This window comes from Zootoca vivipara, chromosome 5, assembly GCF_965207765.1.
Source record: "Zootoca vivipara chromosome 5, rZooViv2.hap1.1, whole genome shotgun sequence".
Lineage (NCBI taxonomy): Eukaryota > Metazoa > Chordata > Lepidosauria > Squamata > Lacertidae > Zootoca > Zootoca vivipara.
This window is the reverse complement of record NC_142588.1, coordinates 20,644,917-20,671,915: the sequence shown is the minus strand read 5'-3', so window position 1 is coordinate 20,671,915 and position 26,999 is coordinate 20,644,917. Positions and strand designations below refer to the sequence as shown.

Below are 26,999 nucleotides of genomic sequence, written 5' to 3'. Positions count from 1 at the left end.
TTCCAACACATATAAAAACATAATAAAACATTAAGCATTAAATAAACTTCTCTATGTCCATGGAGTTTTCTTCGCAGGGTTACTGGAGTGGCTTGCCAGTTCCTTCTCCAGGTGGATCACGTTTAGTCAAAACTCTCCACTATGACCTGTCCATCTTGGGTGGCCCTGCATGGCATAGCTCATAGCTTCTCTGAGTTATTCAAGCCCCTTCGCCACGACAAGGCATTGATCCATGAATTCATTGATTCATTGACTATGCAAAAGCCTTTGACTGTGTCGACCAAGATCATGGCCACTGGTCCCATCACCTCCTGGCAAATAGAAGGGGAAGAAATGGAGGCAGTGAGAGATTTTACTTTCTTGGGCTCCTTGATCACTGCAGATGGTGACAGCAGTCACGAAATTAAAAGACGCCTGCTTCTTGGGAGAAAAGCAATGACAAACCTAGACAGCATCTTAAAAAGCAGAGACATCACCTTGCCGACAAAGGTCCGTATAGTTAAAGCTATGGTTTTCCCAGTAGTGATGTATGGAAGTGAGAGCTGGACCATAAAGAAGGCTGATCGCCGAAGAATTGATGCTTTTGAATTATGGTGCTGGAGGAGACTCTTGAGAGTCCCATGGACTGCAAGAAGATCAAACCTATCCATTCTGAAGGAAATCAGCCCTGAGTGCTCCCTGGAAGGACAGATCGTGAAGCTCAGGCTCCAATACTTTGGCCACCTCATGAGAAGAGAAGAATCCTTGGAAAAGACCCTGATGTTGGGAAAGATTGAGGGCACTAGGAGAAGGGGACGACAGAGGACAAGATGGTTGGACAGTGTTCTCGAAGCTACGAACATGAGTTTGACCAAACTGCGGGAGGCAGTGCAAGACAGGAGTGCCTGGCGTGCTATGGTCCATGGGGTCACGAAGAGTCGGACACGACTAAACGACTAAACAACAACAAAACTTCTCTATACACGATTGCCTTCAGAGGGCTCGGGGGGTCGGATAACTCCATACCCTCCAACATTTCTCCAATGAAAACAGGGACATCTTAAGGGAAAACGGGACATTCCAGAATCAAATCAGAAACTGGGGTGGCTTCTCTAAACCAGGGACGTCCCTGCAAAATAGGGACACTTGGAGGGTCTGATAATGTACTTTAAATGTATGCTGTAGATAATTTGAACTCAAATAGTCTGGGAAATATTGCTGGCTGAGATCTTGCTCAACAGCACACCACTTGCTGCATGTAGTGTGATGGTTGAAAGAACGACCTTTAAAGTCATTGGTCCAAATTTCACCTCAGGTATGTCTGGGTACCCTTAAACAGTACATTTTCTCAGCTCTGACCCCACACCTGCTACAACAATTTACAAAATTGTTGTAAACATAGTTCAGGAAGTCTATGTGATGATCCCTAGCACTTAGGGAAACTCCTGTATAAAGAATAGGTATTACCGATCCTATTTTAACTTTCCAGCTTGTATGCCCTGTAAAGTGCAATCTAGACTTTTTAAGAAAAGGGATCCATCAGAGAAAGGGGTCACAAAACACCATCCACTGGGTGAGCAGAATTCAGCTTTCTAAGAATCTGGGCTTCCATTGCTTAATATTAAGTTTCTAGTCCTTTTAGTATGGAAATGAGTTTGAAAGTGTGTTGAGAAATCTCAGAAGCCAGAGGCATATAAACATTTCCCAGCAGCTATGATGCCTCACAAAGTAAACAGCCAAAAAAAAAAACTTATCCAAAGGAAGAGAATTATGCAGATGTGCTCAATAGGCATATTTTATACTGTTCACAGAATCCAGCTTTTCTTGAGGCAGAATTTGGATTGCCTAGGTGCAGAGTTTTAATATTCTTCAGACCAGGACATGTTTGCTTTCCCCTCCTTAAGTAGCATGGTTTCATTACCGTTGATTTAGATTGCCAAACAGAGTCCAGGACTTCAACTCCACAACTGTGCTAAGTGCAGCAGGTAAGTTCTCTTTAAAAACGCTTGGCTCTCTTACGTACCAAGCAAATGACAGGAATATGCAAGCATGAAGACCTGTAATTAGCCTTTATCGCAAATCCAATGGAAGTTGCATTAGCAAGAGTCCTCCTTCACCCATCTCCAAAAATCAATTGTGCATGTGCATGAGCCTCTGAGTGTGGGGCCCCTGTGGCAGCCATCAGCGCATGGATAAAAATTCTCTGCAAAGCTTCCAGGAAATCAGGCAAAGGAGGGAAGATGTCTGTTGTCTGCAGATCTGGATCCATTTTAGACCAAGGACGATCCAGGGCAGGTGGTCAGCGCCAGCCAGCATGACCAATGAAGGACTGGAGTTGACAACTAAAAATCTTCTGGAGAACCACAGAGTCTCCACCTTTGGTGAAGGGTATGACCTGGACTAGATACATAGCCCATTGGTACAGCAATACATTGCATGCAGAGAATCCCAACTTCTGTCTCCAGAATCCCCATATAAAACAATCTCAGGCTTGGTCCTAGGGTTTCCAACTTGAATAAAATATGGGGGGGGCAGGTAAGCACTACCCCACATAACTGATCACATGATGTGGTGCACACACACCATTTGAATGGCAATGCCCATCAACTTGGAGGTGGCGGCCCCGTCAAATATTTTAGTTGGCGGGGCGAAGACTCCTCAGCCCCTAGGAGTTGGCTCCTATGCTTGGTCCACGTGAACAGCAGACAGAGGTGGAAACGAGGAGCAAAGTCCTGGTGTAGAGTAAGTGAGGGAAGTTTTTCTGTCCTCTCATAATACTAGAAATCGTGGCCACCCAGCAAAGCTGGAAGTTGGAAGATTACAAACAGGAGAAAGGATGTTCTTCACACAGTGCATGGTTAAATGACTGAATCCACCTCCCCAAAGAGGGAGAGATGGCCACCCACTTGGATGGCTTTAAAAGAGGATGAGACAGATTCATGGAGTCTATCAAGGGCTACTAGCTACGATGGCTTTGTCCTAACTCCACTGTTGGAGGCAGTCTGGGACAAGTGAAGGGGAAAATGGAATGGAGTTGCTAGAACTCTACACTGCAACATTTCATTGCAGTTCCCACTCGCAAATGCTAAACATTATTATTAAACCTCCATGTGCAAGGCTGATTGTACTCAGGCAGCAAATGCCATATAAGTCATTTAACTTGTGTCAACTTGGATGTTCAAATCATGCAAGTCCATTTGTTTTTCTGAATCAACATATCTAACATTTGATGTCAGCATGTGCTCCAAGATCACCCCAAGCACATGGATCTCGCATGTAAGATCTTTGGGCTGATTCATGTGACTCATCTGGTATTTTGTCCCTTCTTCCAGCAGCGCTAACACAAGGAGAAACCAGGTAATCTGCAGCACCTCCCTAGCCCCTGTTTATAGAAGTCACTGCACAATGGGCAAACCCAACAGGACAGAAGTTGGGTTCCCACAGACTCACTGATAGTGAGAATTCAGGGATGGCTTCCAGAAGTGTTTTCTGAAATCTTTACTTTGCTGATACAGTGATACCTCGGGTTACAAACGCTTCAGGTTACAAACTCCGCTAACCCAGAAATAGTACCTCAGGTTAAGAACTTTGCTTCAGGATGAGAACAGAAATCGTGCTCCGGCAGCACGGCGGCAGCAGGAGGGAGGCCCCATTAGCTAAAGTGGTGCTTCAGGTTAAGAACAGTTTCAGGTTAAGAACGGACTTCCGGAACGAATTAAGTTCTTAACCAGAGGTACCACTGTACACTCATATTTTGCTCTCGGTTATTAGCTCCTGAGAAAACTGCACACCATGCCTGAAAACTCAAATGACTTTTTCTAAGGAGCCAGTGAAGGTCAAAAGGAGAAAGGACTATTAAGGAAAGGAAAACCCTTTTAAACTAATTGTGTCAGTAGCAGTACTGTATGTCGATTAGTGGACTGCATCTCTAATCTCATCTTGGATCAATATTTTATTTATTCATCTCTCTCCGTGCTTATCACAGAGGACTCTTTGCCTGGTGTCCAGAATATAATGTTCAGCTCCTTTCCTCCTTAGTGTTTCGAAAGAGGAGGGATTTTCAAATGCAAAAATGCATATGCGTATTCAGGACCAAACTTCCAAATTATATTTTGAAGTTGGAAATCACAGAATTTGACCTGTTGGAATAATGTGTCCACAAACTTGAAGGGGCAATGGGTTGGATCCTGACTAAGTCAATTCAGCTTATGTTCCGTCGAGTTAATGAAGTGGCCTAAGTTCTGCAAAAAGATTCCTTTAGGAACAAAAGAAGCTTCTGTAGAGCTCTCCATCCAGCTCATTTGATTGATAATGCCAAGGTTGTAGGTTCAATCCCAATATGGGACAGCTGCACCTTCCTGCGTTGCAGGGGGTTGGACTAGATGATCCTCAAGAGGTCCCTTCCAACTCTACAATTCTATGATTCTATGAAATCATGGGTCCATCTAGCCCAGGGTTTCAACCAGGGGATATTCCCAGTCCTGACTGGAGATGGTGAAGATTGAACCTGCAAAGCAGCAGCTCTTCCACTGAGACACAGCCTTTCTGACAGACCTGTAGAAGTGGGCCTCTCACCACAGTTCTCCTTCCAGGACTTCTGCTTTCCAATACCTTAAGGTCACTAGAGAAGGAGACAGTTCCATCACTGTAAAAGACACCATTGTCCATTAATATATTACCCTGCTCAACCTGTTCATATGAGAGAGGGGATTATCGCTCCTGCAGCAAAGGCACAAGAGTCGTCTCTCTCTCTCTCTCTCTCTCTCTCTCTCTCTCTCTCTCTCTCTCTCTCTCTCTCTCTCTCTCTCTCTCTCTCTCTCTCTGTCATTTTTCATTTAGACTCCTGTTGAGATGCAGCAAAAGATTGAATTCATAGCTATCCGGGAAGTCAAACTCCTATTATGTGTTTATTGCGCAAGTGATTTATGGGTCATTATTCTTCATGATACTGCGGCATATTCTCTATTCCTTAGCAGGCCTCTCTGCTAACACTTCCAGTTTTGTCCAGTTCTGAGAAGCCACATTTTCAAGGACCCAATTATTTATTTTGCACCTAAGGAAGCCTAATAATAAAAAAAGAGATTACCGTACTTTTCTGTCTCAAGAAAAAGGTGGGAGATGGCACAGAGTTGTTGAGCTTCTTTTAGGGTGGATTGCCGGAAATCGTTCACCCACACGTGTCCAAAAATCCACCTCTCATATGTACCCAATCGCCCGCCCAATTGCCACAGCGTCAGCCAATCAACACCAGCCATTGACACAGCAACCAATAAGATGAACAGAGAGCTTGAGAAGCACCCCTGCTTCAGTGACAGTGGGTCTCCTCTGGATTACCTTGTGGCAGCACCAAACTGGGTCCAGGAGCCACCCATAAAAATTTCCCACAATGACTCCTATGAAGCATCACTCTGGAGCATTATGGGAAATTAAAATGGCAGCTCCTGAACCCAGTCGCTTTTTCAAAAGGGAGGCCGAGGGCAGTCATTTGCGGTCTGCACCACTGGGACTCTGGCAATTGCTTGTTCCTTTTCAGGCCAAATGCTTGAGGAATTTCAAGGTGGCCCAAAATAAAGCTTCTCGGAGTTATTCTGCACACAGAGGGAATTTCACCTGAATTGAAACTTGAAGTGTTTTTCAAGCAGTGCTGGTTCCATGTGCCAGTGGGTCCTTGCCTGCTTCATTGGAGATCACTAGTACCCGAGTAAGATTGTCTTCCATGAACATGGTCTTAACAATGAGTCTGTAAGTGACTGTGGAGGCCAGTTCTGGATCCACACGTCCTTCCACAGTGGGGACATAGGTTTCTGGGCAGGAGTTGGTCACGGTGAGGGTTTGCCAAGCATGCCTTCCTCTTAGCACGTTTCTCCCTTTTGTCCCGAGTTCGTGCTTCTTCAAAGTCCAAGACACCTTTGGTCAAGGTTGCAATTGGAGTGCTCGCTCGCAGGCGAGTGTTTCCCAGTTATCAGTGCTTATACTACCTTTTTAAAGATTTGCCTTGGGAGTGGGCCCTTGATCAAGATACAGTGGGGCCTTCTGCTCCTTCAGACAGTTGCTGCCGCCTGTTTGGTTGGCTCTCCCTCTCCCAGTTGTATCATCTTCTGGAGATACGACCAGATGTGCACAGGTTTCTGCTCCTCTTGTTGCTTGCTTCCTCACTCAGAGCGTGCGCCAACAGCAGCAACTACAGCGAGTGATTGACAGCAGTAGCACTGCTAAAGGGTGGGCATCAGCTGGGTAGCATCAAAACACTTGTGTACATTAAACTATAGTTTATTGCAAACTATGGTTCAACACATTGTGCATGAACCAGGTCTCTCTCTCTTCTCTCTCTCTCTCTCTTTCAGTGAGAGAGAGAGAGAGAGAGAGAGAGAGAGAGAGAGAGAGAGAGAGAGAGAGAGAGCGCTCTGGGCTAGAGGAGGAGTCTGGATGAGTTATCTCCTCCAACCATTTTAGCTTCCTCTTGGACCATTTTGGCTCCCAGATCAATACGTCACTGAAACACCAGAGCTATCCACAGTCTTTTGTCGGGTCTAAGGGCTTGGATCTAGAACAGGCTTCCTCAAACTCGGCCCTCCAGATGTTTTCAGACTACAATTCCAATCATCCCTGATCACTGGTCCTGCTAGCTAGGGATCATGGGAGTTGTAGGCCAAAAATATCTGGAGGGCCAAGTTTGAGTAAGCCTGTTCTAGAAGGAATACAAATTCCCCCCATCTAAAGCTGACCTCATTAGCCAACACATGCATGCAATTGCAGTTTAGTTATTTATTTCAATTATATCCCTCCCTTGCTCCCCCCAAAGAGCCCAGCTGAAGATCTTGTCTGCTTGTTCCCATCCATACCAAGAGGCTTTCCCCTTTGTCTTCATCCCTGATGTCCATTATGTTGGTTCAAGTGTGCTAGGTAAAGGTAAAGGTAAAGGGATCCCTGACCATTAGGTCCAGCCATGACCGACTCTGGGGTTGCGGTGCTCATCTCGCATTATTGGCTGAGGGAGCCAGCGTACAGCTTCCAGGTCATGTGGCCAGCATGACTAAGCCGCTTCTGGCGAACCAGAGCAGCACACATTGAAAGATGAGACAGATTGCTTGCTTGCTGTGAATCCAGGCACTCTCTGCATCTCCTATTTGCTACACGTAAGCCCCCCCCCCGTCCCCCGGAGATCTTTGCTTTCTTAAAAAGTCTAGTTCCCAGGAGCATGGCTGCAGAAATAAATAAATAAATAAATAAATAAATAAATAAATAACCCTCCCTGTCCGGCTGAGAAGCATCTACAGAGTGTCCTTGAGTGAGCACTGCAGCAGATCTTTAAAGGCTTTCCAAAAAGTCTCTCCCTTACCTCGGCATCCTTCCCCCCACCCCACCCCCAACACCACTCTAAAACCTTACCAGGCAGATCCATATCATTAATATTTCAGCACCAGCCACTTCGCAGGCATTGGCTACGCTGCAACGTGCCTCATCAATAAGAGCTGGCAAGGGCGATACAGTCCACCAGACACTGCTTTCGTCTAGCAGAGGGATAAGAGCAGGAGGAGGCTCTGTCTGGAGAAAGTGAGCAGGAGCGTGGCACTGCAGAGAGCCAGCAGAGTACCACTCCATCTCCCAAAGCTTTTCTACGGGGAACCTCTCGGCAGGTACCGCAAGAGCAGCTCAGCATGGATGTCTTTAAGAAAGGGTTTTCCATTGCAAAAGAGGGTGTGGTGGCGGCAGCCGAAAAGACCAAGCAGGGAGTGACAGAAGCTGCAGAGAAGACCAAGGAAGGGGTGATGTATGTAGGTAAGAGTCTCTTCCTATTACTAAGAGATCTCTTGCTAACAGGGGGGGCTGTTGCTGCAATGCAACCCGGGGGGGGGGGGAGAGAGATCCACATTTGCTGGGTGACCTTGGGGAATGATGCTACCCAGGGGCAGGTAGTAATATTTCGCAAAGAGGGTAAAGTGAAGGTGTCCCATAATATGTCCCTTGATGAACTAGTTTTGGAAATATAAAATACACGGCATGGTGAGAGTGATGCCAACCTCCCCTGGACCTGTGCTTTTAGCAACTGCTTGAAATGCACTGATGTAAAAGGCTGCGGTTCTCTGTGCACTTCCTTTGGTGTACATCCCAGGGAACAGGACTTATTTCTGGGTACCTCTGCAAAGGATTGAGGGGCATGCAAGCAAAGCTCCGTGCCAGGAGAAAGCTTCACCTGCTACTTCTCTGCTCTAGCAGCAGAGGTAGTAAAATGGGTGGCAAGCCTGAGGTTGATCATTTATGATTCAGCATTTAAGTCATTATAGATCACCCCTTTCATGATGCACCGGTCTTCCCAAAAGATTTGCAAGGGTCAAGTGGCTGCCAAGGTGGGTGGTGGGTGCTTTGCTTTTGGGTTTTTTTAATGTGCTTTTCAGTCTTGCCTTGCTTTTTTGCATTTAGTTGGGCGTCATTTTCCCAGCAAAAGGAGCTGCTCTGACGCATTTAATTGGCTGACAACAAAGTAGTGGCTTGTGCTATCAATTAAGGGCTGCAGAAGATCTTGCTCAATGGAATTTGGCTTCAGTTAGCCCTGCAAAGAAGATAGCCAAGTTGCCCTTGGAGCCAGGCACACAGTGGAGAAGCATTTATGAACATGGCCACGGTCTGATCCTAGATGAGGGATTTGTTTTCCTTTTCTGTAGCCTTTTTTTAAAGGCTGCAACCTCATCCCTGTGGGAGTAAGCCACGTTGACCACAGCGGAATTGACTTCTGACTAGACATGCATGAGTTTGTACTGCAAGTTCCTTCCATTTTTCCCATTCCACAGGGAGACTGTTGTTTTTATGATGCTCCCTAGAAGGGTGCAAGCTGTGCTCTCCATAATAGAAGCATTCACCCTCCAAAAGCCACGAGCATATCCATTGTCTGAAAGCTCATAGAAACTGTGGCAAACCAGTGTTCTGAAACTCAGCTGGAATCACTCGTAATGCTGTTAGTGGCTAATTTGCCAAGATCTCCAATGGCCAGAGTTGGAAAGGCAGTCAATAACTCATCAGAGCAAAATAGAAAGGTTCCTTCCTACCCTCCTGGTGGTGGTTTTACCTTAGTACTGTAGTCCTCAATCACTTCAGTCACATGCCTACCACATGCCCTCAAGATCCACTTTTTAATATTTGAGGCATCTCCATTCTTCTACCTTGGGTGTCCACAGGATTTTTTTTCAGCAGGGGAGGGGGGAGAAACAGAACACCAAAAGAGGGAGCCAGCTAGTTTCTCACACGCAAAACAAGAGGAATAGTGTGTGCGCATTTTGCTTTATACCTCAGGATGTACAAATGCTGGTTTAAATGAAAGCTGTCAATCTAGATATTACGGTTCATCTCCCCTCTGTGGACACCTAGGCATCCATCTTCCTTTCTCTGTTTTGGTTCCTTCTCTTGTCTCCCCTCTTCATCTTCTTAGAGCAGAAGTGCCCATTACCTTGGCAAGCACATTTGCTTGGTTACAATCATGTGGAATGGGAGGGAGCTCATGATCACACCTTGGAATAAGGGAGTTTCCCACAAAAAAAGGGAGGGTTGACAGCTATGATTGTAGGTCAAGAAACAACAGCTGAAAACCAATGCCTAGGAGAACCCTCCCTGTTCAGCTCTGCAGAACCAGGCTGAAAATGTCACGAGGACCGAAAAGGCTTGCATTCACAGCTTTGCTTCTGAAGTCTGCCATCTCTGCCCTTCGGATCTGCAATGATCTAACCCGGCCTTTAGAGACAGAGAGCTCTGCCACCAGTTCTGAAAGCTGCTCCTGAGTGGTGCATTGTTGGGGGTGGAAATGGTCCGTTTTAAATACAAATAACAGTAATTCGTAACTGAAGCTTTTCAGGACCAAAAAGTGCCACAAAGGGGCTACTAGATGTTGAAGCTGCATCAGGAAGCTTAAAACAAGATTGTCAGTGGTAGATTATCAAGCATTTCTCAGCCCTCTCGGGCACAGTAGGCTGCCTTTTTTTTCTGATTAGAGGCACTCTATATCCTCCCTGCTCAGCCATGATAATTGCATCCTTCTGAGCAAAAGCATCGCACTTGATCAGTGGTGGTGGTGTCCTTACTGTGGTTTGGCTAAAATCAGGGCTGGCCCGGGACATTTTGCATCTTGAGAAGGATCAGCAACTCCACACCACACCGACAGATCCACACCCACATACCCCATCACCCCTTCAAGATGTATAGCATTCTTCAAAGCCAGCCAAGTTATTTTGGCACCTGAGGCAGAAAACCCCACAAGCACCTCCTCCTGGGAGGAAAAGTACAATCACAATGAACCAAATCACTTAACAATGCATTGCTTTTTTCTGACACCTGTAATCTGCTGCCAAAGGCAGCTGACTCACTCTGTGTAATGGTAGGGCCGGCCCAGGCACATGTGTTAAGATTCCGAACAGCGGTGGTCACCACACTGTTGTCTGCATTGCCTTTCTTGTTAATTATGTGCCTGGGAGGGGTAACCCAAAGGCATGGCCTTTTCTCAAACCTACAATAATATTTTTATTATTTATAACCCACCCATCCAGGCACTCTGGGCAGCTTCCAACACATATAAAAACATAATAAAACGTCAAACATAAAAAAAAACTTTCTAATACAGGGCTGCCTTCAGATGCTGGCAAAAAAGTTTCCTGTATATTTCACAACTTTATACAAGGGGATTTTTAACAGGGGCAACTCTCCTCAGCCTTGCATGACCTAACAAATTTCCTGCTTCTGCACGACTTTTGAAGGTGCACGAAGGAACTCTGACTGCTTCTGAATCTAGCTGACTTCCCAACATTACAAAGATTCATCTGCCTATCCAATGCTTAGTACTGTAATTTTTAAAAAAATGACAATGACAAAGCCCTGCATTTAGGCCAGGGGCATCTTTTAAGGAAAGCAGTACAAGCCTCCTGCTGTGTGTCAGGCTATATATCACTGGCTGTAAGGTTAAGAACGCAAGAAGAGCTGGCTGGATCAGGCCAATGGCCCATCTAGTCCAGCATCCTGTTCTCACAGTGGCCCACTGGATGCCCGTGGGAAACCAGCAAGCAAGACATGCGCACAAGAGCCCTCTGCTCATTTGTGATTCCCAGCATCTGGAATTTGAGAGCAACCTGCCTGTAACAATGGAGGGGGACAGTTCAGGGATTCCGGCCATAGCCGGAAATAAGGGAGCTCTGGCTTCTCCTGCCTGGCTCCCCTCATTTGCTGTTATGATCATGGCGTGGCTGCAAGTACAAAAACATAATAAAACATCAAGCAATAAAAACAAAGTAAATGGGAGAAATCGTACCAGTGGCTCCTGTGAACCAAAAATACGGGCCCATGTAGTAGCCAAAGGGCACAAATCCTTTTGCATTAAAAAAAAGGTGACTTTAATCTGTGCAGATAACATTTAACTGCATGTTTTAACAGCTGCAAAACTAGTGCTTTTTAAAATATACTGCTTCTTTCTGATTTAATCTTAACTAGCCAAATCTGACCTTTGAAGTTGCCACAGGTACATATATGAAAATTTTAGCACAACATACTTCCATTGGGAAACTGGGAGTGGGGTTTGCAGCCTAACCTGGAGAAGCTCTTTGATCCAATCTGAGGGGAAACTCACTCTTTTCCCTTGGGATCTTAGCAAACCAGTCCTTTGCCTGGAGATATTCTTGGCCTTGGCATCGAATCATGCCGTTTATTAGCAGCCAGTTTTTTGCTGCACTGAAAGGGATTTCTTGCACATCCCTCAAGATCCCTATTGACTATGCACAAGTAGCAATACTGATGAGTCACTGCGGAGACGGGGAAGAGCAGTGGCTGGTCTTGCAAAGGCTGCTGCTGCTGCTGCTGCAGGAGGGCACAGCATCTCTCTGCCTACCGTGTTTCTCCTAAAATAAGACACGTCTTATATTTATTTTTCCTCCCAAAAAACACAGCACGGCTTATTTTCGGGGGATGTCTTATTTTTTTTTTGCTGTCTTTGCGGAGGGGGGAGAGAGTCACAAGAGCAATAACTTTGGGCGCAACAAGGGCACCGCGAGTCATTTTTCTCTTAGCCAGCACTGTCTGTTCTGCTCTGCTGAGGATGACACAGGGCTCTTACTCGGCACTCGTAAGCAATGCCCAAAGAAACGCGGCGGCTGTAAGAAACCCGCTCTCCCTTTGCACAGAAAGGAGTATGGAAAGGCGGCGACAGCAGCTGCCTCTTCCGCAGTACACCTCCATACATCCCCTCTTGCTCCAAACAGCGAAAGGGTTCTCCCCACACATCTCTCCCCTTCCCACCCGCCACCCTCGCTTTGTGTACAGCGAGCCGAGCTGTCTGTTCTTTTCCCCTAAGGTCTCGCGCCGCCGGCAGGCAACAGCCCTCAGCTCTCGCGCGCAGCACACGGGGCTGACTGATAGGGCGCCAGGAGGCAGGCAGCGATTGTCCATTCGCAGCTAATGTTCTCCGCCGGCACTTGGGCTGGAAAATGCGCGAAAGCTACACTCACGCTCCGCCCAGTGCCTACTCACGCTGTGAAATCCGATCCAAGTCCAAGCGGCTGCACGGTCCCCGCGGCAAGAGGCGGCTGCACGGGAGCCGCTTCGGGGAGCACAGCGCAGCGCGAAGAGCCTGGTGAGAGGCAGCTGCGGCTGCAGGAGAAGCCCGGGATCTGCGTGGGCGACTGGGGACGAGCGCCCTGAGTGCTGCGGCGGTAGCGAAGAGGCGCCCGATCAGCTGAGAAGCGGGCTGATCGGGCGCCTCTTCGCCACCGCCGCAGTGCTCAGGGTGTTCGCCCCCAGTCGCCCACGCAGATCCCAGGCTTCACCTGCAGCCAAGCGGCTCCCACCCCCGGCTTATTTTCGGGGGATGTCTTATATTTATTCTACTAACAAAAAGCCTGACATGGCTTATTTTTGAGGACCGTCTTATTTTAGGAGAAACACGGTAACTTACATACTCCGCCCCTAGGGCACACACGCTGAGTTGTTTTTGCTTCACATGGCTAACACAAATCTGACTGCACTGCAGCTTGAGTTGTGGTGCTCTTTTATGAGGCCTTGGCCTTTTTCGTTCTGCCAAGTAATAAGTGGCTCACCTGATAGGTTCTGCAAGTTGTTAGAGCAGGGGTTCCCAACAAAATTTTCTCAAGGACCCCTCATCGAGCCACTATTGTGACAAGGACCCCCATTAATTCCTAATCCTAAAATTAAAAAGTGAGAGCCAAATTAAGAGTCTTTTTATATTTTATATTTATACGTTTTTTTACAGTTACAAGAGAGTACTCCATCAGTATACAGTTAGTTTTAATTTTCAGTTCTTAATGAGATGAGTTAAATCTGTCCTTTGAGTCCATTATTTCTGAAATATTAGGTTCCAAACTTGAAACCAACGGTCCATTTTTAACTACGCGAACTGTAGCTTCCACGAAAAACAACGCTTTGTTTACAAACACTACTGTTTTGCAAAGAGGCAGCGCGCGCCAGGGAGGAGGGAGGGGAATGGAGAAGACAGGGTACCTGCGCAGTAGCGTACAAATGAAGCCGACACGCGCAAAGCATCTTGGGGAGGTGAGCGTTTAGAATGCGCACACTGCCTCTTTGCAAAACAGTAGTGTTTGTATAGCGCCACCTAACGGCATACAGCAGAACTACTGCCTCTATCTAATTCTAATAATAATAATAAATTTTTATTTATACCCCGCCCTCCCCAGTCAAAAACCGGGCTCAGGGCGGCTAGTTTTGCGCTAGACTCTGCTCCTGCAGGAAGCGGCCAAAACAAAAAAAATCTGTTATCATACGAAATATATTTAATATATTCTTTATTCTAATAGCATCTTGCGGACCCCTCTGGCATAGCTCACGGACCCCTGGGGGTCCGCGGACCACCTGTTGGGAACCACTGTGTTAGAGCATGAGACCAGAGCCTCCCTAGACTCTCCCTATTTTCCAGGGACATTCCAGTTTTTGATTTGATCCCGGAATGCCCCGCTTCTCCTTCGGATGTCCCTATTTTCAAAATGTTGGATGGTATAGTAGGATGTCCCTATTTTCATTGGAGAAATGTTGGAGGGTATGGAGTTATCCGACCCTTGAGCCATCTGAAGGCAGCCCTGTATAGGGATTTTTTAAATGTTTAAGGTTAATTAATAATAGTAGTAGTAGTAATAGAAATGTTGGAGAGTATGTGAGGCGCTTAATCTCAGGGCCGTGGGTTCGAGCCTTACATTGGGAAAAAGATTCCTGCATTTCATGGGGTTGGACTAGATGACCCTCATGGTCCCTTCCAACTCTACAGCTTTATAATATCCAATCAGAGCAATTCAGATAATGTAGCCAGGATATCTCCCCTCAGTGGGAGCATGTGCTTGCTCTTGTTGTGCCCTGTTCCTTAACCACCAGAGACCAGTCAGCCAAATGATGCTCCTAGCTGGTGAGCAAAAATGGAGAGTTTAAAGCATGGATTAAGAGATGCCTCTCCTGTGGACCATTAAGACTCTTGAGGCCCCATTATCCTGCCCCTTGTCTTCACCCATGCTATATTTTCGGACATCTCCATTGCAGAGCAAGGGACTCACAGAGACCAAAACTCATCAGAAAAAAACAAACATGAAGATGGAAGACCAAAGTTTTATGAACAGCTTGCACAACGGGGAGAGCTGGGAGCTGAATTTCTGGCTCAGGGCAAATTTGAAGAGAAAGCAGGGCATACAGCCTGAATCTCTGGGAAAGGAGAGCTAGCAAGGACTAAGAAATTCCAGACTGAGAAATAATACAGTGAAGATGAGAGCAGAAATGCTACCACAGGGTAAAGTTATGTGGGAACAGCCTTCATTCTCCTTCATCAATAGTCCCTGGTGTCGACTCATTCTGAGGATCTCTTGAGTCGGATCTCTGCCAAGTACCATCCTGGGGGGGGAGGGGGGGCTCCCTGTATCACTGAGATCTGGTGAGCTTATCCATTTATGGAAGCTGTAATGGGCACCAGGTGGCTTGGGCCTATTATTAAAATTTCCCACAATGCCCCAGAGCAGAAGAGCTATACCAGCAGCATTATGGGAAATCAAAATGGCTGTCAGCTGTCTAAGGTTTTTGGGCCTCGCACACAAAAAATGGCTCCACTCTGCATGTGTGATGTTTTGCATACCCCCCCCCAAGTTAATTTATGAAAAAAAGAAAGAAGAGAGAGCATGGTTTCTGACAGCCAGCTGTGGTGGGGAATGGGTTGACTTTGTAACCTTATACACCCAAGCTGCAGGCAAAAGTTTAAGCTTCTGGAACAACACCCATTTTGTCTTTGGTTGGCAACAGCTGCACTTTGTGTCTTTGCGCTTGCGTGCCAGAAGTGAGGTGAGGAACGGAGCCAGCTTTGCGCTGGCAGGTCGGGTTTCATGCCATGCATAAGGCGAGCATGGAGCCTGACTCACTGGGTGTGGTCCTTAAAGAACACACAGCAGACCAAACAAGCTTAGAATAGCAACACCAGAGCTGCCTTCTCCTGGCTTTTGCAGGGCCTTTCAACTCACTGCTGCTACTCACTCACTGCTGCTACTGCTGCTATATCCTGTAGTTCCTGGAGAAATTCTGCCATTTGAGACATTTCCCCTCAGCCCAGCTTCCATCCAGTTCTAAAATGCAAGACGCATGGGGCAACACATTGCTTGGAGGCCGGATCCACTGCCCCTGCGGCCGCCTCACCTTGCCTCATGGGTGGACCAGCCCTGCTGGACCCTTTAAAAGGCTACACACAGCACTCATTTGGCATTCATCAAGGGTTTAAATTCCTATGGATGGCACTGGATCGAGGATGTGGCGTTCATGTGTGGCTGTGCTAACCTTTAGATGCTCTTTAAAACCTTCAAAGAGAATCAAATGATGTACACAGATTCACAATGCTGTTTTCAGTCAACGCACCAGACAGGCTAGGGCTTGTTTTGCTCCTTTGTTATTCCTACAGGCTGTTTCCCTTCCAGGCTTAACCGCCCCCCCCCCCCAAAAAAATTAGGTGGCAACGTGGAGGAGAAATCATGGATGCAGCTTTGTTGTCAACTCAGGGGGCACAGTGTGGGGAGGGCTGCTGGGGCAATTGCCCTAGGCGCATTTTTTTTGGGGGGGGTGCCACTGCTCCCGCCGCCCTCCCTGAGCCTCTGATTAGACCTCAGCTTTGCAAAGCACCTCGGGGAGGGCAGCCTAGGAAGCACGCAACAGCCACGTGCCCTTTGACCCTCGGCTGCGCAAGGTGGCAAGGCTGGGATCAAGAGGTACGTGGCTGTTGCGCTGTTCTCCATGCCGCCCTCCTCAGATCCGAGCCTCACAAAGCCACTCAGGGAGGCTGGCATGAGGATGCAACAGCCATGTCCGGAGGCATCGAGGGCTGGCCTGGCCTTATGGCTTCCTCTGTTCCTCACCTCACTTCTGGAACGCAAGTGCAAAGACACATACCCGCCCTGGGCACCATGAGAAAAAAATTGCCTGGCCAGATGATTTTTGGATTTGTGGTCAACTGGCAACAAATTCAAATTCCCAGCACTAGCTCTTTTTTTAAACAACAACAGTATACCTTAAGTTTGAGTTCGTCTATAGCTGACCAGTGTCTGAAGGGCTACCTCTGCATTTAAATGTGTAGTTGCCGTGGGAGGAAATCACACTATGCTTGTGTTAACACAACCAAGCAAATCTGTGGAGGAAAATTTCATACCACTCTGCGGATAGTATTAATACTCCCCTCCATTATTATTATTTTAAAAACTAACACTATACCACTTTCATACAATCCAAAGACGCCTTTTATTTAATATGTGGATGAACTTGAAAGTCTACGCTTTCAGCTACGCCACACAGACACACAGCAACCCTCTCCCACAAATACCTATTTTCAAGTTTTACTGGCCGCTACCTATCAAATCAAGGGATATTTGGAATTCTGGCGAAACAGGTCACTTGAAAATCTTAAAACATAATTTAAAAAACAACAACAAAGAATTGAGGATCAGTTTCAAATGAGCTGTTTGAGGCACATTCACAGTAGTTGTTTGTTTGTTAAAAAACAAAACAAAACCCTTGTTCATGCTATATCAGACCTAAAAGGTAAAGGGGCCCCTGACCATTAGGTCCAGTCGTGACCGACTCTGGGGTTGCGGCGCTCATCTCGCTTTCTTGGCCAAGGGAACCGGCGTACAGCTTCAAGGTCATGTGGCCAGCATGACAAAGCCACTTCTGGCGAACCAGAGCAGCACACGCAAACGCCATTTACCTTCCCGCTGTAGCGGTACCTATTTATCTACTTGCACTTTGACGTGCTTTCGAACTGCTAGGTTGCCAGGAGCTGGGACCAAGCAACTGGAGCTCACCCCGTCGCGGGGATTCAAACCGCAGACCTTCTGATCAGCAAGCCCTAGGCTCTGTGGTTTAACCCACAGCGCCACCTGCATCCCTTACACATCAGACCTAGTTCGTTGCAATACATGCTGATATGCAGCATGATATGCAGAATTCTGTCACTCTGAAAGCGACTGATCTGTGATCATAATCATAATCAAGATTGATTGATTGAATCCCCTAGTGTGAAGCAGACGTGGGTGAATCTGTCCTTTTCTCAATTTTCCATTCTTAAGTTCAGTTCTCCACATTTCTGTGATTTTTTTTTTAAAAAAAAGCCCTTACAAAAATTCACCAGTATTTGAATACGAATTTTCTCTAGTATGCCGTTTTGCCTAATACACACATTTTTACAAAGCAATTTCCCCTAAATTAGTGTCTTTTTATCATCTTACCTTTACTAATATAGATGCATTTTTATGGATGCTTTTACCTCAGCGTGTGCATGTATGTCAACATTATTTGGCTTATGTGCCCTGCAAAATTCAGAATAACTGTGCATTTTGATGGATGGCTGTTTTTCCAGTTCTTGTATTATTTCAGAAGGTGCAAAGTAGGTTTGCCCCCAAATGCAAACTGAACCAAGCTTCTCCACTTTCCCCAGTGTGGATGCAGCCTTAGCTGATTTAGGAGGTACAGTACCAGCCTCTTATGCAAAACTACCCAAAGTCAAGTCCAAAGAACAAAATGTCCAGTCCAGCTTAGGGCTAGAGGTGGGTGGAAGTGGGTTTGTTGTGCAAGTGGGCCAGATCCATTTTAATTGTGCAACTGCAATTTTCTGGTATGCGGTCAAATCCTCCCTGCAAAACAGCAACTGTCTAGAAACACCCCCCCCCAAAAAAAAAACCTTTCTCCTCTCTATTCCCACTCTCTCTATTCCCAGGAAAAAAGATGCCCTCTAAAAAGGCTTTTGTGTTGTACATTTGTACGGGCTATCACCATGCCACTTATCTAAAGTCCCTTATTGTCTAGGATTCAGGAATCTCTGATCCTTTTGTGTGGGGATGAATGACTCATCTGCACTTTGCCTAAGTATGCCTTTGCTGTACATACTGTCCTGCTACCGTGAATGTCAATTGAAGGGTCTCCGCCCCCCGTTTTTTAAAAATAAAAAGTAAAGCACAAGGATCAATTAAAACAAGCCTGAAAAGACTTTTTTTCACCCATTTTACAGGGACCAAAACCAAAGAGGGCGTAGTGCAGAGTGTCACTTCAGGTAAGAGCATTTCAAATTCCCACATTATGTATTGAATTAGCAGCTTTCGTTTTATGCCTTTGGTTCACTTCCACAAGTGGCAATTTCCCCTTATACCTGTGACTACACTTACACTCCCTGACTACACTTGTTCCCAACAGAATGGCTCAATTGCTTAGAGCGTGGTGCTGACAACAGCAAGGTTGCAGGTTCGATCCCCATAAGGGACAGCTGACATATCCCTGCATTGCAGGGGGTTGGACTAGATGATCCTCAGGGTCCCTTCCAACTCTATGATTCTATGAGATTCTGTGAGAGCTGACAGAAAACATTGCCACTTTGGAGCAAGACATTATTTTGAAAAGAGGCAGCACCAACCATATCAACAAGCTACTCACTTTTGCTTCAGACTTTTACTGAATGTTTATAATTAGGTCTCCCCCCCCCAAAAAAAGAGAATGGTTTGCACTGTATCTCATCAGATCTGCTTGTTTCTATTTTATGTTTAGTTGCTGAGAAGACCAAAGAACAAGCCAACCTGGTGGGGGAGTCTGTAGTGGCCAGTGTCAACACTGTGGCAAAGCAGACCGTAGAAGGAGCAGAGACAATTGTCACCACCACTGGGGTCGTACAAAAGGTAGGCCGGAACCATCACAAACACATGTTCCCCAAACTGGTCTTGCCAGGTAAAGCCCATGGTGGGGTATTTGTAGGGGAAAGTAGGCAGGCCAGATGGATTAATAACTCCTCACCCCTGACAACCTCGCCTCTCATCCTCCAGTCATCTGACAAATAAACCTGGTGAACTCTAGCTACTTCACACAACATCTACCATTGTCCCTGGCCACCGGTCAGTCTGGGTGGAGCTGATGGGGGTTGTAGCCAAAAACCAGATTGAGGAAGGTTGGTATAGATCAGGCACCGGCAACCTCCAGGCCGTTTATCCGGCCCATGGGCCGCCCATGAACTGAGCCATCCGCTCGGCAAGTCCCCTCGCGTGCTGCGGTAAACTGGCGCAACGCGGTGTGGGGACTCGCCTAGCGGTGCCGGAAATCGCGTCTACGAAGCCACAGAAGCGATTTCTGGCGCTGCGGGCATTTTGGAAATGGGCAGCGCAGCACCAGAAATCGCTTCTGCGCAGCCGCAGACATGCCCAGAAGCCATTTCCGGCGTTCCGGACATGGGCAGTGCGGCACCGGAAATCACTTCTGCGCCTGTGCGGCCCATGTCCAGCCCACGGACGATAGTCTGTGGGAATCCTCCGGCCCATGGGCAGAAAACGTTGCCGACGCCTGGTATAGATGGTTAGCACTCTGGGAAATGTCCTTGGGCTGTGTGCACTATAGCTTTAAAGCACATTCTTCTTCTCAAGGAATTCTGGGCACTGTAATTTACCCTTCACAGAGTTACAATTCCTGGCAACCCTTAACAAACTAGAGTACTCAGAACTCTTTGAGGGAGAAAAAAAGTCCTTCAGATGTGCTTTGAAGGTTTAGTGCAGGAATCCCCAAACTGCGGCCCTCCAGATGTTTTGGCCTACAACTCCCATGATCCCTAGCTAACAGGTCCAATGGTCGAGGAAGATGGGAATTGTAGATCAAAACATCTGGAAGACCAAAGTTTGGAGATGCCTGGTTTAGTGTGTAAGAAGCTTTAGACTACATGGGGGGGGGGGGGAAAGGGCATGTGTTCTTAGTTCCAGGATGGCTATATCATGCATCTTCTTTTTTGGGTGGGGGGAGAACACGATAACACCACCATTGTCCAGAGTTCTTACACACTCCTCTTACAGAGTCTTCATTTTCTGCCTAGCATCTTGACAAACAGAGAGGACGTTTGTGCTTCTGGCAAAACACAAAGCAAAACACAAAGCAGGGGGTTGGACTGGATGGCCCTTGTGATCTCTTCCAACTCTATGATTCTATGATTCTTTCCTGCACTGGCATGTGTGAATTTCAGTGCCAAACAACCTCCGTTTAACCGTTCTCATCTCGGAACGGGGATCAACATTTCCATTCAGATGATGCAGCACAAAGCTTGCTTGCTGCAATGCAGGCACCGACCACGCGTTCACCAGCCAATGCTTGCTCAATTTGTAAGTGAGCCGCGGACGCTGGACCAATTAGGCAGACAGCAGATGCTTGGCCTTGTTTTGCTGCATCGCTTCAGTTCCATTACAGTTTTATTAGGGCTCAAGCCCAAGACCAAAACACGTCAAAAAATAAATGATAAAATCACAACACACACGGCGATAACACATATATACCCTAAAATACAATTTAAGAACAATTGATTCAGTACTCTGTGACATAGCCCTGAAACAAAACTGGCTGGAGTTTTTCCTCGCAGAGCATAGAAAGCTACGGATCGCATTTAAAAATCACATGGCAGACATAGAGACGAGACAACTATCTTATTGCCTGTGTAAAGATAGAAACATCAGAGGCAAAGGAACACATTCTCACCAACTTCAGAAATGCCACCCTTCATTAATCCCAGTGGATTAAAAATGTGTGTGTGTGTGTTGTGGCTGCCTCCATCCTCTGCCACTTCCAGAAGTTCCACCGTGGGCATGAGCTCAGGTATTAGTTTAGCTCTGTGTGTGGCCAATTTTTGAGACACAGGTTTTCCACCAAACCAGATTTGCACAAAACAGTGGGTTGATATTTTAAAAAAATACATGTGTGGCTTCCCCAAGTTTCAGAAATTTAAGGTTCATCGTGGGCACGCATTCAGGTATCCTTTTTACCTGTAGATGCGGCCAATTTTGTATTTTATTTTTGAGATACAACTGAAGTGCTGGCTGCCACCAGGATGAGGACAGGATGAAAAGCATGCCCACACAAGATGCAGCAAGTCCACTTTCGGCAGCCACACTTCCACAGCCTGAATCTCTCTCGCAAAATAGTGACAGTCTGCAGGCAGACAGTGCAAAATATTGGGAGGGCACGTGAAGAGATAAAGGAATGATGGAAAGACTACTGTTTGGTACAACCATAAACGCTGCCCTGTCGTGTCCGGAATTTGTGTTTCTAACCAGGCAAAGCTTGTGAAGTTAGAAGAAAAGAGAGGAGAGAGAGGAATTAAATTAAATATATATTATGCAAGCTGACACTCCATCCTGGAAATGTGTCGGCTGCTACTGTTCCAGTTCAGAGAAAGAGAAAATCTCAAGAGGCTTGCTCCTGCCTGGTTAAAAATAGATTGGTGAGTCAGAGAAGTAAAATCATGGTGTGCGGAATGCAGTCTGAGAAACAAACAGAAGAAGATTCTCAAGCACGTCACTCATCATTAGATACGAGCCGAGCATGCGGGGCAATTGCAGACATCTGATTAATTAGTTATATGTTAATTTGATTTTTAAGCCGTTCTCCATGAACTCTTTTTCCCAAGGGTGATTTACCATACCAAAGGTTGGTGAACTGAAACAACAAAATGCCCCAACTTGTGTAAAACGTACCGTATTTGAAAAAAACAAGAACTGTAGATGGACATTGGCTAATTTCACTGGCCTTATTGAATCAAAAGCCTGGATGAAGAAAAGAGGTTCAAAAGCCTGATGGCAATTGTGTCAGCTGCACATCCAAAGGAAGGGGGTTCCACAAAAGAGGGGCCACTACAGAGGAGGCTCTAACTTGTGTCATTGCATTATGGGTTTCACCCAGCAATGGGACATCTTAAACACACACTTGCCCTGTTCCAGTTTTATATATATATATATATATATATATATATATATATATATTCCCCCCAAGGGAGCATGTAAGAGAAGAGCGTAAAACCTTTCCTTACCTTGCTGTGCTCCATAAAAAGGTAAAGGGGCCCCTGACCATTAGGTCCAGTCACGGATGACTCTGGGGTTGCGGTGCTCATCTTGCTTTACTGACCGAGGGAGCCGGAGTACAGCTTCCAGGTCATGTGGCCAGCATGACTACGCTGTTTCTGGCGAACCAGAGCAGCGCATGGAAACACCCTTTACCTTCCCGCCAGAGCAGTACCTATTTATCTACTTGCTTTGAAGTGCTTTCGAACTGCTAGGTTGGCAGGAGCAGGGACCGAGCAACGGGAGCTCACCCCATCGCAGGGATTCGAACCGCCGACCTTCTGATCAGCAAGCTCTAGGCTCAGTGGTTTAACCCACAGTTAAGCAATTCCCTCTCTTCCCAGCTCACTTGTACTGTCTGGGCTGGGGAAAACAGCTTAAAAGACAGAGATGGGTTTTTCTTCCACCTGCACATGCTCCTTCCTTTCAAATGCGTTTCAAACCCCCTTGGCTTTATGGAGGAATGGATGCTTAAAATTTGCACAGTTGTCCAACGTACCCAGCTTAGACCTGACAGCGAGTGATGTTTCTTACTGATCCTCAGCCTCAGTGTGCATAGTCCTCACCAGCCTTCGAATTTGTGTTCAGATTCAAATTTGAAATTCCATATGAAGCAATTTATCAGTGTGCATGTTTCATTTCTGAACCTGAATATTTAGGGTTCTCTCTCTCTCTCTCTCTCTCTCTCTCTCTCTCTCTCTCTCTCTCTCTCTCGTTCTTTACCTGAATGCACATTATCACCACCACAAACCCACCAAAACCATACATTTCAAGAATTCAAGAGTAAACATACAAGGTCCAGTTAGAGGGAAATTATGTATGCATTACACAATTGTAGGCAACCGCCAGAAAAAGCACAGACTGGGGTCCTGGGACTCGGCTTCTCAATAAACCCCCGTTTTATTTTTGAAAACTAAAGTTCTAGTCCTCATTGTAAGACTGGGGAAGCTGTGGCCCTCCAAATGGAACTCCAGTTGCCTTGAGCCCCAGCCAGCATGACAAGTGGACAAGGTTGGTGGGGAACTGTAGCCCAGCAACATCTGAAGGGCCACAAGTTCCTTATCCCTGATTCATAGGCTTCATAGTATTTGGGCAATCAATCAATCAATCAATATACTACCCTTCACCCAAACATCATGGGGTTGGTTGTTGTTTTTTTACAACATAAAGGAACAAAATGCATATAATTAATTTAAATTAATTAATTAATAATAATAAAAGCCACACACCCACATTTAAAAGGCCATAGAATTGACCAGAATGTGTGGCACATCTCAGGAGCCAAAGAAGAATGTCAGTACAATTTCGAGTGGTTCCATTGACCCTCCCTGTGGTTTGTTAGTCTGCCTGTGTCTCAGATCTACCTATCTATATATAGAGATATAAGAGCTGCAACAGAACAGGACGAGGAGGAAGTGCTGGGGAAAGAGCAGCAGGGGAGGAAGGAGGAAGCAGGCACAATAGCTAAGCTTCTCCCTCGTGGCTCAGCGACTGGCGATGACCTACTCTCCAAACAATAAATATACTGACCTACTGGCTCGGGGAAGGGGAAAACACCACGGGGGCAGCGACCATTATTTATAGGGGCTGTGAGAACTAGATGGAACTAGTCTAGCATTGCAACATAGGCTCTAGCAGCCGTGAGGGCAAGTTTCTGTTTGGCAAATATTCGTTCCCCTGCCTTTAACACCCCATCAGAGACCTTCTATAACACAATTGAACTCAATGTAAATTAAGGAATAGATAATGATGTAAATAGGCTAAGAATTGTGCGATATAGTAAGGTTAAAATTCACAAATTGCAGAGAGGTAATTTAGAAGTCAAAATAGAAGATATTTAAATTATGTTTATTTAATGATTATTCTTTTTGTATTTATCTAGCATTTAGTGTGTTGCCTTTTTTCTTTCTTTTTTCTTTTTTTCTTTTTTTGTTTGTTTGTTTTTGCCTCTGTGTTCTTTGTTTCTTTTCTTTTTTCTCTTATACATTTGTCTCCACATTCCTCTTTTTTCTTTTTTGTAAAGGAAGCATGTGGATGAAGATTGTTTGCTTTTGTCCTGTTAATGTTTTTAACAAGAAAACCAATAAAAACCTTTTAAAACAAAAAACAGAGACCTTCTAGAACAGTCCAGACCTCTCTCTGACCAAGCTGAACAGAGCATCTGCTCTTGCCGGAGACCAAAGTGCCCCTTCGCCCATGATAAAACAATGAATATGCATCCAACGAGGAAGAGGAAATGGGTATGTGAGCCCGGCCAGCCAGGTCTGCTGCTGCCTGGGGTTCTGCTCATGGGGAGCCGGTTCAATGGCTTCCATTGCCAGCCTGATTTTCCTTTGAGGCTACCAATTCCCCCCTGCTCCCCACCCCTGCCATAATGGACTGGCTTGCTCTTGAACATTGAACAGCTTGGCATTCAGAAACCAGCAGGTGACACTGTGGGGAGGTAAACACAGTTTGCCTGGCTGATGTCTGCACAGCAAGCTGGTGGAAACTGGTTGGAAAACTGCCAAATTTCTTTTTTGTCGCAATAACGTTGCATAACCTTGAAAGGGATTCGGCAATAACCCTGCTAAGGAGAGGCAGTGAGGCCAAGTGGGCAGAGATCTTTTGAGATCTGGATCCAGAGAAGTCTCACTTCAGCCTCTTTTTCCTCGTGGTAAAAAAACAAACAACTCTGCAATAGTTTCTCAATATGCTTCTGCAATGTGTTCCTATTATCCAGGGACAGTCCCGGGTTTACAGAAGCCGTCCCGGTTTCTGGTTTGATCCTGGAAGGTTCCGCTTTTCCTTAGGATGTCCTTATTTTCACCGGATTAATGTTGGAGGGTATAGAGTTATGCAACCCACCAAGCCAATGAAATAAGTAACTATACAACCTTTAGAAGACATCTGAAAGCAGCCTTGTATAGGGAAGGTTTTTTAAAAAAATGTTTAATGTTTTATTATGTTTTTATATATGTTGGAAGCTGCCCAGAGTGGCTGGGATAACCCAGTCAGATGGATGGGGTATAAATTATCATTATTGTGGATTATTACGTCCCTATTTTCACCGGAGAAATGTTGGAGGGTCTGCTTTTGCCCTCCTAATGGTCTGCCTTGTGGTTTACGTCCCACAGGAGGACTTAGAGCACCCAGTGGAATTTGAAGAGCCATCCGCTGCCACTGCTGAAGACGACGCCCCAGTGGAAGCCACAGAAATCAGTGCAGAGGTAAAGCCCAGCCACAGCCCAGCTAACCCCAGAATCCTTGGCTGGTCTGGGTTTTTTCTCGCCATCTATTGCTCTTTCCTTACTTTCTCTGTGCTGAGCTGGTTTCCATTTCTTTTCTGCATACAGGTGATTTCAGGTCTTTTCTCTGCTGATCATAATGCCAAAAAATACTCCCCTTTTGTTTGTCTTTCCAGCTACAAGCCCATTCCTGGCCTGTTTGGTTGGAAGCAGACAGTCGTCGTAAAAATAATAATAATATAATAATAATAATAATAATAATAATAATAATAATAATAATAATAATAATATAATAATAATTGGAAGTGGGTCAGATTTTCTCCCCATTGCATACATGCACATTTTCTTTGTCCCAGGCTGTGTACACACCATACTTTGAAAACATACCCCCCCCCAAAAGAAATCCTGGGAACTGTAGTTTACTCCTTACACTGCAACCATTCCCAGCATTCTTATCAAACTACAGTTCCCAGGATCCTTTGTGGGAAACTAATGTGCTTTAAATTTATGGTGTGTATGCAGCCCCGGTGCTGCATCTCAGCAAATGGGTTTTACAGATTTCTCAAATGATGCAAAACCCTAGATAACTTTTCTATCAAATTTAAGAGTAGAATAGTGTACGTAGTGCAAACTGCCTGCAGCTTGGGGCGGGGTCAAAAAAGAACGACTATCTGTTTCCAATCTTTGCTTACTAACCTCAAACTACTTACTGGGATGATTCTAGAATAAGTAGTTTGTAGCTTAAGAGCCGATTTTGATGGAGCATTTTTCCGGACCGAGTGGCCCCTTGATAATGCACTGGGCGTATTTGTTTGTGCATATATTAAATCTTAGTATATATCAACTTTTTACTATTTCATTTTTTAAAACCATTTTTAAAAATTAAGTTCCAATTGTAACTTTTTTTCGAACAACGAACACACGCAATATCAATCATTCATCCACGGGCAGGTAAGAAACTCCAGCTATAATTCATCACTCCGTTCCAATCCTGTGTGATTATACCAAATCTATCACTTTAATGAATCCAAGGCAGACCTTTTAACATCACAGTAATCCAAGTTTATGCACCAACTACCGGTGCTGAAGAAAGTGAAATTGACCAGTTCTATGAAGACTTACAACACCTTCTAGAAATGACACCAAAGAAAGATGTTCTTCTCATTACAGGGGATTGGAATGCTAAAGTAGGGAATCAAGAGATAAAAGGAACAACTGGCAAGTTTGGCCTTGGAGTTCAAAATGAAGCAGGGCAAAGGCTAATAGAGTTCTGTCAAGAGAACAAGCTGGTCATCACAAACACTCTTTTCCAACAACACAAGAGACGACTCTACACATGGATATCACCAAATGGGCAGCATCGAAATCAGATTGATTATATTCTCTGCAGCCAAAGATGGAGAAACTCTATACAGTCAGCAAAAACAAGACC

The 26,999-nt window shown here is 45.7% G+C and overlaps 1 protein-coding gene across 2 annotated transcripts in view; it reads left to right on the top strand.

Moving 5' to 3' along the window:
• Positions 1 to 7,248: 7,248 nt before the first annotated feature.
• The window catches only part of SNCG (synuclein gamma), a 35,120-nt gene continuing 15,369 nt past the window's right edge, over positions 7,249 to 26,999 (top strand). Inside the window, exons 1-4 of one of the 2 annotated variants that reach the window (XM_035138701.3) lie at positions 7,249 to 7,758; positions 18,497 to 18,538; positions 19,027 to 19,154; positions 25,457 to 25,549. In XM_035138701.3, coding sequence (XP_034994592.1) covers positions 7,638 to 7,758; positions 18,497 to 18,538; positions 19,027 to 19,154; positions 25,457 to 25,549 — 384 coding nt within the window. In that variant the 5' untranslated portion in view covers positions 7,249 to 7,637. The remainder of the gene's footprint in view (positions 7,759 to 18,496; positions 18,539 to 19,026; positions 19,155 to 25,456; positions 25,550 to 26,999) is intronic. The other variant, XR_015950158.1, reaches the window with a different exon arrangement.